This window comes from Gracilinanus agilis, chromosome 2, assembly GCF_016433145.1.
Source record: "Gracilinanus agilis isolate LMUSP501 chromosome 2, AgileGrace, whole genome shotgun sequence".
NCBI lineage: Eukaryota > Metazoa > Chordata > Mammalia > Didelphimorphia > Didelphidae > Gracilinanus > Gracilinanus agilis.
The window spans coordinates 528,312,159-528,324,910 of record NC_058131.1 but is presented as its reverse complement, the minus strand read 5'-3'; the positions used below and the strand labels follow the sequence as shown (position 1 = coordinate 528,324,910).

At 39.6% G+C, this 12,752-nt stretch overlaps 1 protein-coding gene across 1 annotated transcript in view; it reads left to right on the top strand.

Moving 5' to 3' along the window:
* Positions 1-11,953, top strand: part of CHP1 (calcineurin like EF-hand protein 1) — a 51,479-nt gene extending 39,526 nt beyond the window's left edge. The window contains exons 5-7 of the mRNA XM_044665119.1: positions 2,770-2,831; positions 9,592-9,714; positions 9,991-11,953. Coding sequence (XP_044521054.1) covers positions 2,770-2,831; positions 9,592-9,714; positions 9,991-10,044 — 239 coding nt within the window. The 3' untranslated portion in view covers positions 10,045-11,953. The remainder of the gene's footprint in view (positions 1-2,769; positions 2,832-9,591; positions 9,715-9,990) is intronic.
* The last annotated feature ends 799 nt before the right edge of the window (positions 11,954-12,752 follow it).

Here is a 12,752-nt window from a genome sequence, read left to right as displayed (position 1 = left end):
GAAAATAAACTTAGACCTTTGAATGAAGGCCTAATTAAAGTGAATTCAACAGTGTGCAATTACCCATTCAGGACCAGGACTTAAGGAAAATGTCTCTCTCTGATCTGGCTTATCATCAGCTTTTCAGGGAACTGAGCCAAATAAATAACCAATCTTAGGTGCTTTCTAGGAATCTAAGTCAAGGGGACCCACGTCCTCTAAAGTTTTAGAAAAGACTGGGACTCCAGGACTCAAACCCCAATTTCCAAGCCCTAAAGTATTGGCATAGAACTGCTGCAATTATGCAGATCTTAGTCAGTCAAGTCTCTGACCATGTGCTTTCTTTAGCACTATTAACGGCTTTTCATATTCCCTTTTCATAGAATCAGACAGAAAGGCATTTAATCACAGTCCTATAGGCTCAGGTATTTGCTGTAGAATCAGAAAAAGGATAAATAATGATTATATATGTACTTCCAGTACAAGATGAGAAAAGGAAAAATCAATTGCTCTCATTAGAAAAATGTTTTAAAAAGTCAAAAATATATATATAGCTTAGAACTAGAAGGGTTATGTTACCCAAAAATGAGATTCTCTGTGAGAGAAAGTGGGTTTTACAAAACAGCAGATTCACAATGCACATTCAGATAGAGTGCCATTATTTCCAATAGCACATTTTAAAACAATAAACAACGTTTAAAATCATTTACTTGTTACAACTTTTAATCTTGGCTAAGAGTTTCTCAACAAACCCTGTTATTACTTCCATAGCAAAATGTGATATTTAAAAAAGAAACCTTCTGGTCTAAATTATCCTCAGATAAGAATATACAGGAGCTCCTAGACTCTCTGTATTTAAAAAAAATCCTGGGTAGGAATGTGTCTACCCATTCCAGGCAATAATGCCTCTTATAATAAAATATATAAAAACTTATCCTTTAAGACAACAATTCTTTTTTTTTTTAATTAATTAATTTATTTTTTAAACCCTTGTACTTCGGTGTATTGTCTCATAGGTGGAAGAGTGGTAAGGGTAGGCAATGGGGGTCAAGTGACTTGCCCAGGGTCACACAGCTGGGAAGTGGCTGAGGCTGGGTTTGAACCTAGGACCTCCTGTCTCTAGGCCTGACTCTCACTCCACTGAGCTACCCAGCTGCCCCCTAAGACAACAATTCTTAAGGATTTAAAGTAAAAGTTAAAAAATACCTCTTGTAAAATTACAAGGTAATATTCAAAGCATGGAAACTTTCAAGGTTCTTTGCAATTACCAAGACAGAATAAAATTTAAAAGACATGTGCTTCTATAAGATGTTCATAGGTGGTACATATAACCACATTGCTTCTGATACAGTAAACTTTAAGTAAATTAGGAAATATAATAACATCATAAGCAGAAACTTCATTAGCGTAAAATGATTCAGTGCAACAGGAAAATCAACGAAATAAGCAAGATTAATTTACAAAACTAATTAGCAAAATACAGTAAGATACAGTCTCTTTAAAAGTCATTCAGTTCTGAAAGGTTTTTTTGTTTTTTATAATCAGTCTTTGCTCAAAGTTCTGAGCAGGTATGGGGTGAAATTTCTTCCCCTGAGTTCAGTTTTTAATCACAAGCAAGTCTGAATAGGCCATTCGGCCCCATTAAAGGTAAACGCTAGGTCCATGTGGGGTCAGGTCGTAGTAGAAAATCCCACGTGTAGAGCTTGTGTGGGTGGCTAAATTAGGTCTTTAGAGAAACACGTGGAAGGCTAGAAATAGGGAGAAAGGGGAATATACTACCCAAATTGTTAGCGGCAGAGCTGAAGCAGTCTCTGGAGATTGAGATCTCGGCTAATCAGGACTGGGTGAGCTGTTGGGGCTCGGGGTTCTGGACTCCAGCAGCACCAGAGAGTCAGGATCGGAGATCACAGGCACTGGGAGGCTTGCAGGCTTTCGGCGCGGCAGGAATGGAGATCAAGTCAGGAGTCAGGAGATCGGCTGCGAGACGAAACTGGCTGGGCACCGGCAGTCCATCAGTGCCAGCAAGGGCCACCAGGCCCGGGGCATTGAGCAAAATAATTCGCAGCCCAGCGGCAATTAAAACCATTGTCTCTCTTCCCCGTAAAACAGCCTCTAGGCTGGGGAAAACTTGGAGAGGACTGGGCAAGGAAAAAGATTGTTTCTGAGACTCTGGGTCCCAGAGCCGCATGGCTTCTTCTTAGGCTATCTAGAAAATTGAGAATTCGAATTTCGACCTTCTGGCTCGCCAAATTATAAATATAAAAAATAATAAAGGCTGCTATAAATATAAAAATTAGTATTTTAATTAAAGCCATGCTGATAGATAAAGTTATTAGACCACGCACTTGTAAGAATTCAAAATCGCCGCCTAGCCATAATTGTCTCCTGTCTCCTCCTGAGTCTGCTGGCCAAGAGGCCACTCCCTCCTAACCCAGAAGATTATAAACTCTTCTCTGCGTCGAGACGTAGGCCTCCCCACACCCAAAGAACCGAAACCAGAAACCCGTTGGACCACGGGAAATGTAGTTTGATAATTCCCCCGTGTCCAGAAAATACATATATATACACTTATAGAATGGCATCTCCCAAATTTCACTTTTACAGGAAGAGTCATCATTTTGGAATTAATTTCTTTTAGTCTTTAGAAACCCTTCAGTAATATTGCTCTGAGAGAAATGTACTATTAATTGATACTCAATGTTACATTTTTCCTTTATAAATTCATTTCCTTGAAGAGGGGAAGAACAAAATGCCATTCATTTGAAATGACTTTTATCTTTTCTCTTCTAGTCGCTTTTCGATTGTATGACTTGGATAAGGATGACAAGATTTCCCGAGATGAATTGTTACAGGTATGTGGGACTAGAAGTGTGAATTAACTTCTGTTTTAATTCTGCTTGCTAGAAATCTTTCATTCAGGTAGCCTCTATGCAGAAAACTATATAGAGACTTGAGCTGCCAAGTATTTTGGTAGGAAGATAGCAAAAGATTGTACTCAGGGCAGCTAAATGCCCAGTGAATAGAAAGCCAGGCCTAGCGATGAGAGGTCTTGCCAGGCCTAGCGATGAGAGGTTCAAATCTGGCCATAGACATTTCCTAGCTGTGTGATCCTGGGCAAGTTCCTTACTCCAATTGCTTAGTCTTTACTGTTCTTCTGCCTTCTAAGACAGAAGGTAAGAGTTTAAAAAGATTGTCCTTGCCATATAAAGTACCTAACAACTCTCAGGCAAGCAAGCACACAGGAAATAACAAAGCTCAGACAAGTCAGGTTGTTGGCAAATCCCCTTTTGGGCAATAGGGAAGTTTCCTGAGTGGACAATTAAAGTGACTACCCACACCCAGAACCCAACCTCAAACATAGCCTAGGATGAGGGCAAAGGCAGTGCTGTAAAGGCCTCCTGTTGTCAGCTGGCTTTGCTGCCCAACACTCCTGGTATAACCCGTTTGCCCCACCTGCACCCTCTACCCTATTCTTTCTTCCTTTAGTTTAAAGGAGAGGAAGAGAAAAAATACATAGAGTGAGTCTGAATGATCTTCTGGGACCTTACTTGACTTAGGGCCAATCTCATGAGTTTATTCAAGTCTGATCTGTACCTGCTAGTCTGAGGCTGTGGAACTTAGCCCAAAGTAATTTAGAACTGACTTCGTATCCAAAGAAGGGGAAATAGAAGACAATTCAGGCCATGTTAAGGATTATCTCAGTTATGTGTCAATCTGTATTCATAGGATAAGACACTTATTATAGTTTGTCTTCTGGATGAAAATATCCTGTCTTGAATGAGATGTTCATTTTTTTTTTTTTTTTGTAACAAACTCAGAAGCCCATGGACATCAAGAACGTTCATTTCTATAAACAATTCACTAGTAGGATTCTCCCGTTTTTTTAATCCTTTGACTTAGACCTGGCTATAGGAGAAACTTCAGTTAATTCAGTTTATTTGATTTTCACCCAGACCCTTATTAGGTTAAGGAAAGCAGAGAAGGACATGTGATTAGAGCACAGTTCTGGACCTTTTTTGTAGCATGGATTCCTTTAGCACTCTAGAAAAGCCTTTGGACTTCTTCTCAGGATAAAGTTTTTAAATGCATAAAATACGTGGAATTACAAATGGGGGGCGGGGGGTCCCCATCCAAGATCACAGATCCCTTGAAATCTATCCACAGAGTTCTTAGAGATCCATGGAACACAGGTTAAGTACCCCTGGACTAGTCTGTCAGCTACTTTTCCAGTCAGTGGCATTGGGGTGTTCCCAGAGCTGAGATTAACTGTATGGTTTATTCCTTTTTAATATTTTAAATGTTTTTGTTTGCTCCAGTAGCATGATCACAACTCCTGCTTTTTAAAAATTCATGCGATAATGCAGTAAAAATTTTTCTAGTCCTCTTTTTTATTCTGTATGTGCCTTTGCCTTTTTTTTTCCTAACATTTTCCTTGTAAGCAGCAGATTGTGAGTTTTTGTAGTCTTAGCCAGTGTGTCACTTTTTCTTTTTTTTGGATTATTTAATCCATTCATGTTTAAAGGTATGAGAATTAAGTTTATATTTTTCCTCCAATTGTCTCTTAATAATTTTTTCCACTCTCTACAAATGCAGAACTATGTCTCTTTGGTTCCTTAACTGATCTGTTTTAAGTGAACCCTATTTCTATAGCTCTCTTCCCCTTATTTCAACCACTCTCCTCTTGATTGTTACTCCTTTCCTTAGTGTGGGAGTTTTACTTAACTTTTTACTCCCTTTTTCTTTATTTTTTTCTTTATTTAGAGGCAGTTGATGTTGCATTGAATAGAGCACTGGGACTGGAATCAGGAAGAGCTAAGTTCAAATCCAGCCTCAGACACTTACTAGCTGTGTGACCCTGGACAAGTCACTTACCTTCTCTTTGCCTCAGTTTTCTCAATTGTAAAATGGGTATAATAATAACACTTACCTCACAGGGTCATTGTGAGACTTAGATGAAATATTTATAAAATAGCATTTAGAACAGTGCCAGGCACATAGGAGATGCTATGTAAATGCTTATTCCTTTCCACCTTACTGCTTTTAGCTAATTATTTAATTCTTCTTCCTTTTTTTTTCACAGACTTAAGTAGTCAAGTAAAATTCCCTTTCCTTTCCTCCACTTCAACTTGTTTTATTTATTATATTTACTATAATATTCATTATATATAAACAGTATTTCCTGTTACAAATATGTATAGTCAAGCAAAACAAATTTCTGCCTGGCTGGGCTCTACCACACATCCGGAGGGAAGGTCTGAGCCAGTCCCATTGATGCTTTCTTGGGGTATCAAGTGTTGTGTTATTCCAGAATCTCAGGAACAGGCTGGGGACCTATGAGCTTTTGGTGCCCCAGAGCGGTCTAATCCAGGACAAAGTCTGAATATTTCCTCTAGGTCTGAGCTCCATGAGTTCCTGACCTGCTTATTTAGAGTGTGATAGAACTGCAAGCTTCCCTTTGGTTTGAGATCTGCACTGGTTTTTTTCTTTGCAGGTGTTAGACTGGGCTAGTCACACCACTGCTGCTTACTTTTGAAGTCGTTCCTCCCAGTAAATATATAACCTAGGTCCTGCAACCATTGTTTTACCCTAGGCCACCCCTAGATTGAGGTTCCCTGCTCAGTCCATCAAGATCTGTGACCTGGTCCTGGTAGTAAGCCATGAAGCTTCTTTATGTCTAGTATGGGTCTTGTCCTTGGGCACAGTTCCTGTGGTTGGAATGTCCCACATGGTACCCTGGGCCAGACCCGTTACCTAATATCCATAGACTTCTCTATTTGTCTCTCTCTGATGACCTGGGCTTGAAAAATGATTCAGTAGACCTTTTTCTTGGATTTCCCAATAAGGATTTGGTCTAGTGTGTTTTCTAGATGTGTTTGGAGGAGTTTGGGGAAGGAACCTTAACAGTACTTTCTGCCATTTCTCCATCTTGGCTGTGCTCTTGAGCCTTTTTTTTTTTATCTGAAATTTTTCTATTTAATTAATTAAAGTATTTTTCCATGGTTACATGATTCATGTTCTTTCTCTCCCCTCCTGCTACCACTCCCCCATAGCCAATGAGCAATTCCCCTGGGTTTTACATGTGTCATTGATCAAGACCATATTATTTCCATATTATTAATATTTGCATTAGGGTGATCATTTAAGAGTCTACATCTCCAATCATATCCCCATTGACTCATGTGATCAAGCAGTTGTTTTTCTTTGGTGTTTCTACTCCCACAGTTCTTTCTCTGGATATGGATAGAGTTCTTCCTCTTAAGGCCCTCAGTAATGTTTTGGATTATTGCATTGCTGCTAGTAGAAAAGTCTATTACATTTGATTGTGCCTCTGTGTATAAGGTTCTCCTGGTTCTGCTCCTTTTCACTCTGCATCAATTCCTGGAGGTCGTTCCAGTTCACATGGAATTCCTCCAGTTCATTATTCCTTTCAGCACAATAGTATTCCATCACCACCAGATACCACAATTTGTTCAACCATTCCCCAATCGAAGGGCATCCCCTCATTTTTCAATTTTTTGCCACCACAAAGAGTGCATTGAGCCTTTTTTCTTAAAAAGGATTTATTTCCCTCATTCTTTTCAATATTTATGTTCTCTTTCTATTCTAGACTTTTATTCTTTGATTCATGGCCCTTCTACTTTTTAATCCTTCTTTAGTCTACATTTCTCATAGAATTAATGCTTCCAGAGTACCTATTTGGGGTTCTTTCTTCTAAATGATTTCTGTTACTGCCCTGCAGATTTTGCTCCCTCTTTTTTTCTGTTGTACCTCACTCTTAGAAAAAAACAATTCTTTCATGTGATAAGAGAGAATATTGCCTTGTGGTTGGAATTTTCCTGTATTCCCAATTGTGTCATTTATTATTGACTTTTTCCTCTCCCTGTGGTAATTTTTTTTTCCATTCTCCCTTTCTTTGAAATCCCCTCCCTAGATCCATGCCTCCCATTCTTCTGGGCGTCAGTTGCCCAGAAGAGCTTTAATTCCCCCTCACCCGAGGCAGGTTGAATGAGGGGTGTCTCTAAGCCCCAAATCCCTGTAGATTTTAAATTCCCTATCTTCCTTAATAAAATAGCCCTTTCCCCAGGGGATCATTCATTGTGGGGGGTATAGAGTTAAGTTCTTGTACTAGCCTTTTGGTCTCACATAGAACTGACCTACCTTGGTGAATAGTAAAGGAGGTGGTGCTACTTGACCACATTAGGGGCTATCAGGTAGCCTCCTCTATTGTTAGTTTATTGAATTGTTACCTTGTTTGGGTTCTTGGTGTCCTAGATTGTAGAGACAGTTGAAACTGCACAATTCTTGTTTGGGGGAAGTCTGAGAACTTTTGTGAACTAGAGAAAAAGTCTTAGTTTTCCATCTTGTTGGTCACATCTGAGATTAACTGTAGAAGAGTAATTCCCAGGGCACCTTGAGCCAGGTCTGAAGACAGGAGGTCCTGGGTTCAAATGTGGTCTCAGACACTTCTTAGCTGTATGACCCTGGGCAAATCACTTAATGCCATTTGCCTAGCCCTTACCACTCTTATGCCTTGGAACCAATGCTTAGTATTGATTCTAAGACTTCTGTCTTAGACACTCTTCTGATAAGTGCTATTAAAAAGAGAAAAAGAAAAGTGGTTTCTAAACTGGGCTGAGGGACCCCCAAAGAAACACTGAGTTTACTGAAAGAAGTTGTTTCTTTGAATCTATATGCATTCCAAGCATTGTCACTTTAATCTTTATTTAGCTCCAACAGAATATGCAGCCTGAGCTAGTATTATAAATAAGCAAATATGACTTCTGTACTCTGATGACTCACACAAATAGATATTGCTATTTTGCATAAGTATAGAGATGCTGCTAAGATTACACAAATTCATTTTAAAATATTCTCGAATTCATAGCTTTTTATTCATGTTTTTCCTCAATCGATAAATCTTAATAAGATGAATGTAGATTATCATTTTGGGGATCTATGAAATTTTTTATATTAAAAGAGATCCTCATAATCAAAAACATTAGGGATTAGTGCTTTGGAACAAATGCTACTATATATTGCTCAGTTGCCAATACTGTTCACCATCCCTAACAAGAAGGAATTGTCATAAATGGCAGATAAATTTTCTCCTCCTTTTTCTATCCATAAAACATTGTGTAAATGTACTTGAATACCTGGTTATTATTTCCACTTTAATTAGGGCAGCCAACATTTATTAAATACTTAATATATGCCAGACATTGTGATAATTGCTTCCCAAATTTTCCTCTGGTACATCCTATACCCTATATCTGTTCATCCCAGCAACTGATTCAAGTATAAGTTTCTTTTTTTTTTTAATAAGTTTTTTATTGAGATCTTCTGTGTTTTTTTTTTTATCATCACAATTATCCCCAGTATCTCTTCCTTTTCCCCTTCCATGTAGCCATCTCATATAGCAATTTTTTTTTCTGGGTTATACATGTATTATCATGCAAAACATATTTCCATATTGGTCATTTTTGTAAGAGTATAATCATGTAAAACAAAAACAAATAAATTTGAGTGAAAAATTATGTGCTTTGACCTGTATTCCTATTCTGATTTAGCCCTTTCTCTGGAGGTGGATAACATTCTTTGTCATAAGTCCCTCAGAATTGTCCTAGATCATTATGTTGCTGTTAGTAGACACAGTTGATCATTCCATGATACTGCTGTTACTGTGTACAATGTTCTCCTGGTTCCTCAAGTGTAAGTTTCTTGAAGGCAGGGATTATTTCATATATAGTCTTTGTATCTTTGATATGTAGTAGATAATTAATAAATCCTTATTGATTGAAGTCACAGTGATGCTGAATGATTGGTATAGAGTTTGGCCTGCAGGGAATCTCAGTAATGGAAGCGTTCCTGTGCTTTTTGAGATGTCTGTCATAACACACTAAAACAGGGCAAGCTAGGTGGCTCAGTAGACACAGAGCCAGTCCTGGAGACAGGAGGATCTGGGTTCAAATTTAGCCTCAGATACTTTCTACCTATGTGACCCTCTGCAAGACACTTAACCCCCATTGTCAAGCCCTTGCCACATTTCTGTCTTGAAACTAATACTTGTATTGATTCCAAGTCAGAAGGTAACTCAATTATAAACTCCTCCAGCCAGTACAGAACTGTGCAAAAAGACTGCCAGAATCTTGCAGAAACAATGAGAGGATTTTCTTTGCTCGATTATCCATATTATGAGAGTTTTCATTTTCTTTTCTATTGTAGATCAATTGGGAGAATATGAGAGAAAATAAATTTTTTTTTGGAAAAAAGAATAAAATTTAATTTTTGAGAGTATATAAGAAACCAAAAAATAGAACATAAAAACAATAAAAGTAAGGTATCATGGTGGACTAGTATTTGGAGATCTAAATTCTATCCCTAGCTCTGCTGCTTATAACCTTAGGCAAATCCTTTTCAGCCTTTTGTGGCCTCACTTTTCTCCTGTAAACCGGCAAGTTCCTTTATAGTCAACTTGCCAATGACGGCTAATTAGCCTACTTGATTATATTTGACTGAGGCAAAATTTCAGATTCCCTTGGCTTACCATTTTCATGCTAGTAAAAGATTTCCCTCTAAAGTAACATGTAATTCCTGGACTTTTCGTGTTGATAGGTACTACGCATGATGGTCGGAGTGAATATTTCTGATGAGCAGCTGGGCAGCATTGCAGATAGGACAATCCAAGAGGCTGACCAGGATGGGGACAGTGCCATTTCTTTTACAGAGTTTGTCAAGGTCAGGAAATAATTTCTTTTATCCTAGAAGTTAAATTTGAATCTCTGGGAGGGAGAAAACACATATACTCAGATATTTGCTTGGGACAGAGCCAGTGAACCTAACTTTCTACAGTATTGGATATGGGGTTCCTCTCCTTCCCTTTTCTTCTCTGAGATGTGGCTTCTTGTCCCAGGACATGACTGATGTGTGGCTGGGGTGCTGAAGCGGGGAGGGTGGCTTTGGCACTTGCAAGAAAAAAATTGTCTCATGGCTCTTTTGGATTTTTTTCCCCAGGTTTTGGAGAAGGTGGACGTAGAGCAGAAAATGAGCATCCGGTTTCTACACTAATAGACTGGGACCAAATTATTCCTGACTGTCCTGTATTTAAGAAGCAGAACTTGAGTTTTTCTCCCTTTCCCTTCAGAGCCCCTTCTCTCCCCAAGCGCTGCTGCTGTTGCATGACAAATCCTGCCCTGTTTGTGCCAGCACACACCTGCCAGCCTTGGTGTTAGAAGCAGGGCACTAAGGAATGAATGGTACACCTGGGCTTCCTGCTCTCTTCTGTTTCCCCCTCCACGGTTCTCCATTTATCAATATTGCCTTTTTTCCCTTTTGTGCTGCCGTCAGCTAGAAATCCATCCGTCTGAGAAAGGGAGAGAGGGAATGTACTCCACCCCCATCCCCAAAGAGCCAGCAAAGCCCCTTCCCTTGATCTCTGGAGACTGGAGCCATACATGTTCTAGTCAGGTTTAGCACGCCTCCTCAGCTTTCTTTATTGTCTCCACCCGCATGAACGTAACTGCACAGCCAATCCTTCAGTCTCAACGTTGCTTTTATTGAGCCTCCCCCTCCCTGCTCTTCCTTCCCCTGTTACACTCACACATCTCTAATGTCAGGGCTTATAAGGTTGGTGAGATGGCTGGATGGTTCTTACCCACCTTCCACTCTTTAACTGGGACTCTTAAGACATTGTCCTCCTGGGAACTTTTGTATGACTATCCTTGGGCTCCTTCCACTCTTGTTGTAGTTGAAGGGCTACAGGATGGGGACATCCTTCCTGAAATGGAGTGGCCAGGGGGAGAGGTGGAGGGTCAAGCCCTCTGGGTGTGCTTGCTTAGGTCACCTCACCTCTGCTCTTTGACCTACACGATTACTCTTGTTAGTACAGTATTTACCCTTCAGAAACTAGCCACCTACCTGGAAGCACGCTTGATTTCTGAGCAGGTATTACTGGGATGGTGCCTGTGGCGATATGTATGAGATTCTCAAGACTCCTTGGAAAGGGAGACAGGCTAGTGTCCTCCAAGGTCCTCGGTATTGACACCTTCAGGCAGCATGGTTGTACTTCTCTATTACCACACGGAAGTATCTGTACTTTGAGTGTCCAAGTAGACAAAACTAGTGTTAAGGAAGTGCCTAACTTATCCCAGACTAAGAGATTTTAAGATTGTCCTCAGTATCTTGAAGTTTTGCACACAAATTCTCTTTAAAATTGACACTTGCAGATGATTATGCTGGAACGCCTAGCCAGCTCATGTTACAGGTCCAAAGAGATGAATGTATTGTGAAGTTAGCCTCCTGGTTAACTAGCTTCCTAGTTCCTCCTACACTCCTGCTGCCTGTTCTTCAGGGTGGGTGTGGGGGGTCTGGCACTGAGATCGCACATCCCAAGGTGGGTTTGTAGGCCCTTCAACAAAGCCAGAGGGACTTCCCTGCCAAAGTCAGCTTAATTGAGATAGGTTCCATGAATCAGGCTGTGCCATGCTAATCGTTGTATGAGTTGATTCATTTCTGCATCTGCCCTGGACTGGCTTTTTCCTACTCCTTGCTTGCTTGCTTATTTGCATCAGAAAACTGATCAAGGTGTGCGTGGGATTCTTTGGGAAGGTACTTTGCTGACCTGTCCTCAATCAGAATGCCAGCTAAAAAAGTGGGATGGGGTAAGGAAGTGGTCAAGGGGAGGGGGGATGTTGGAGATGCAAATTGCCAGTGACTTTCTCAGGAGGGAATGAACCTAGCTTATTGCTCAGATGATGTAATATAGGAATTGTCGAAAAGGGAAGAATTGTCTGATGTGATCTGTTAGAGAGGTACATTAGTGGTTTCACTACTTGCATATTTAAGGTTCTTAAGGAAAAAAATGCATTTTCCCCTTTTGGCTGTATAGCAAACTGTTTTAATCCACGGTTGTGCCTTACTGTTCCATTAAAATTGTATTCTTCGATCCATCAATAAATACTTGTGGTTAAAACAAAAACTCTTTGCTTTAAAATTTATTTCAAAGCACAGCTCTTCTCTCCCTTCCCCCCCATCAAAACACACACACACTCTACCTGTCTTCCCTCATGTCCCATCAAAAGTTGATTGTACATAGTTTATCACTTACCCACACCCAAGGCTGCTCCTATTTACATGGATATGGATATTGGGCAACTCACTGGAAAGCTATAGTTTTTTTTCCCCCTTTTTCAGATTATTATTATGAACTTCACACAGTCATCAGTAAACATGAACATTTCCTTATAGAGAGAATAGAAAATAAGGATTTTTTATGATATCATGATTCTATTACATAAAGCTTTAAACATATACAATATGTGTATATAATTCAACATGGTAGTTCCAACACTGCCTTAATTGTTATCTCTGTTTCCTTGTTGATCTTTTCATCCTTTTGGGAATTATCACTACCACTCTTACAACAATTCTCTCCCACAACAACAAAAACCCTCCTTGTAATAAGTAAAATCATGCAAATGAATCTATACCTTGGCTATTTCTGAAAATGTAGATCTCATTCTACACCTCTCTACACCTCCTCATTAAACATCTGGAGTCCTGATTGGTCATTTCTCTTTCATGACTACTTTGTTTCACAATGTTATCATGCATAAATTGTTCTGATTCTGTTCAGGTCACTTCCTCAGTTCACACAAGTCTTCTTGGGGTTCTCTGACAATAGCCCCATGTAGCATTTCTTCCAGGACATTCCTTACTTTTTTCAACACATTTCCAACAATTCAAGCATTTTTTTGAGCATCTACATTACAAATGCA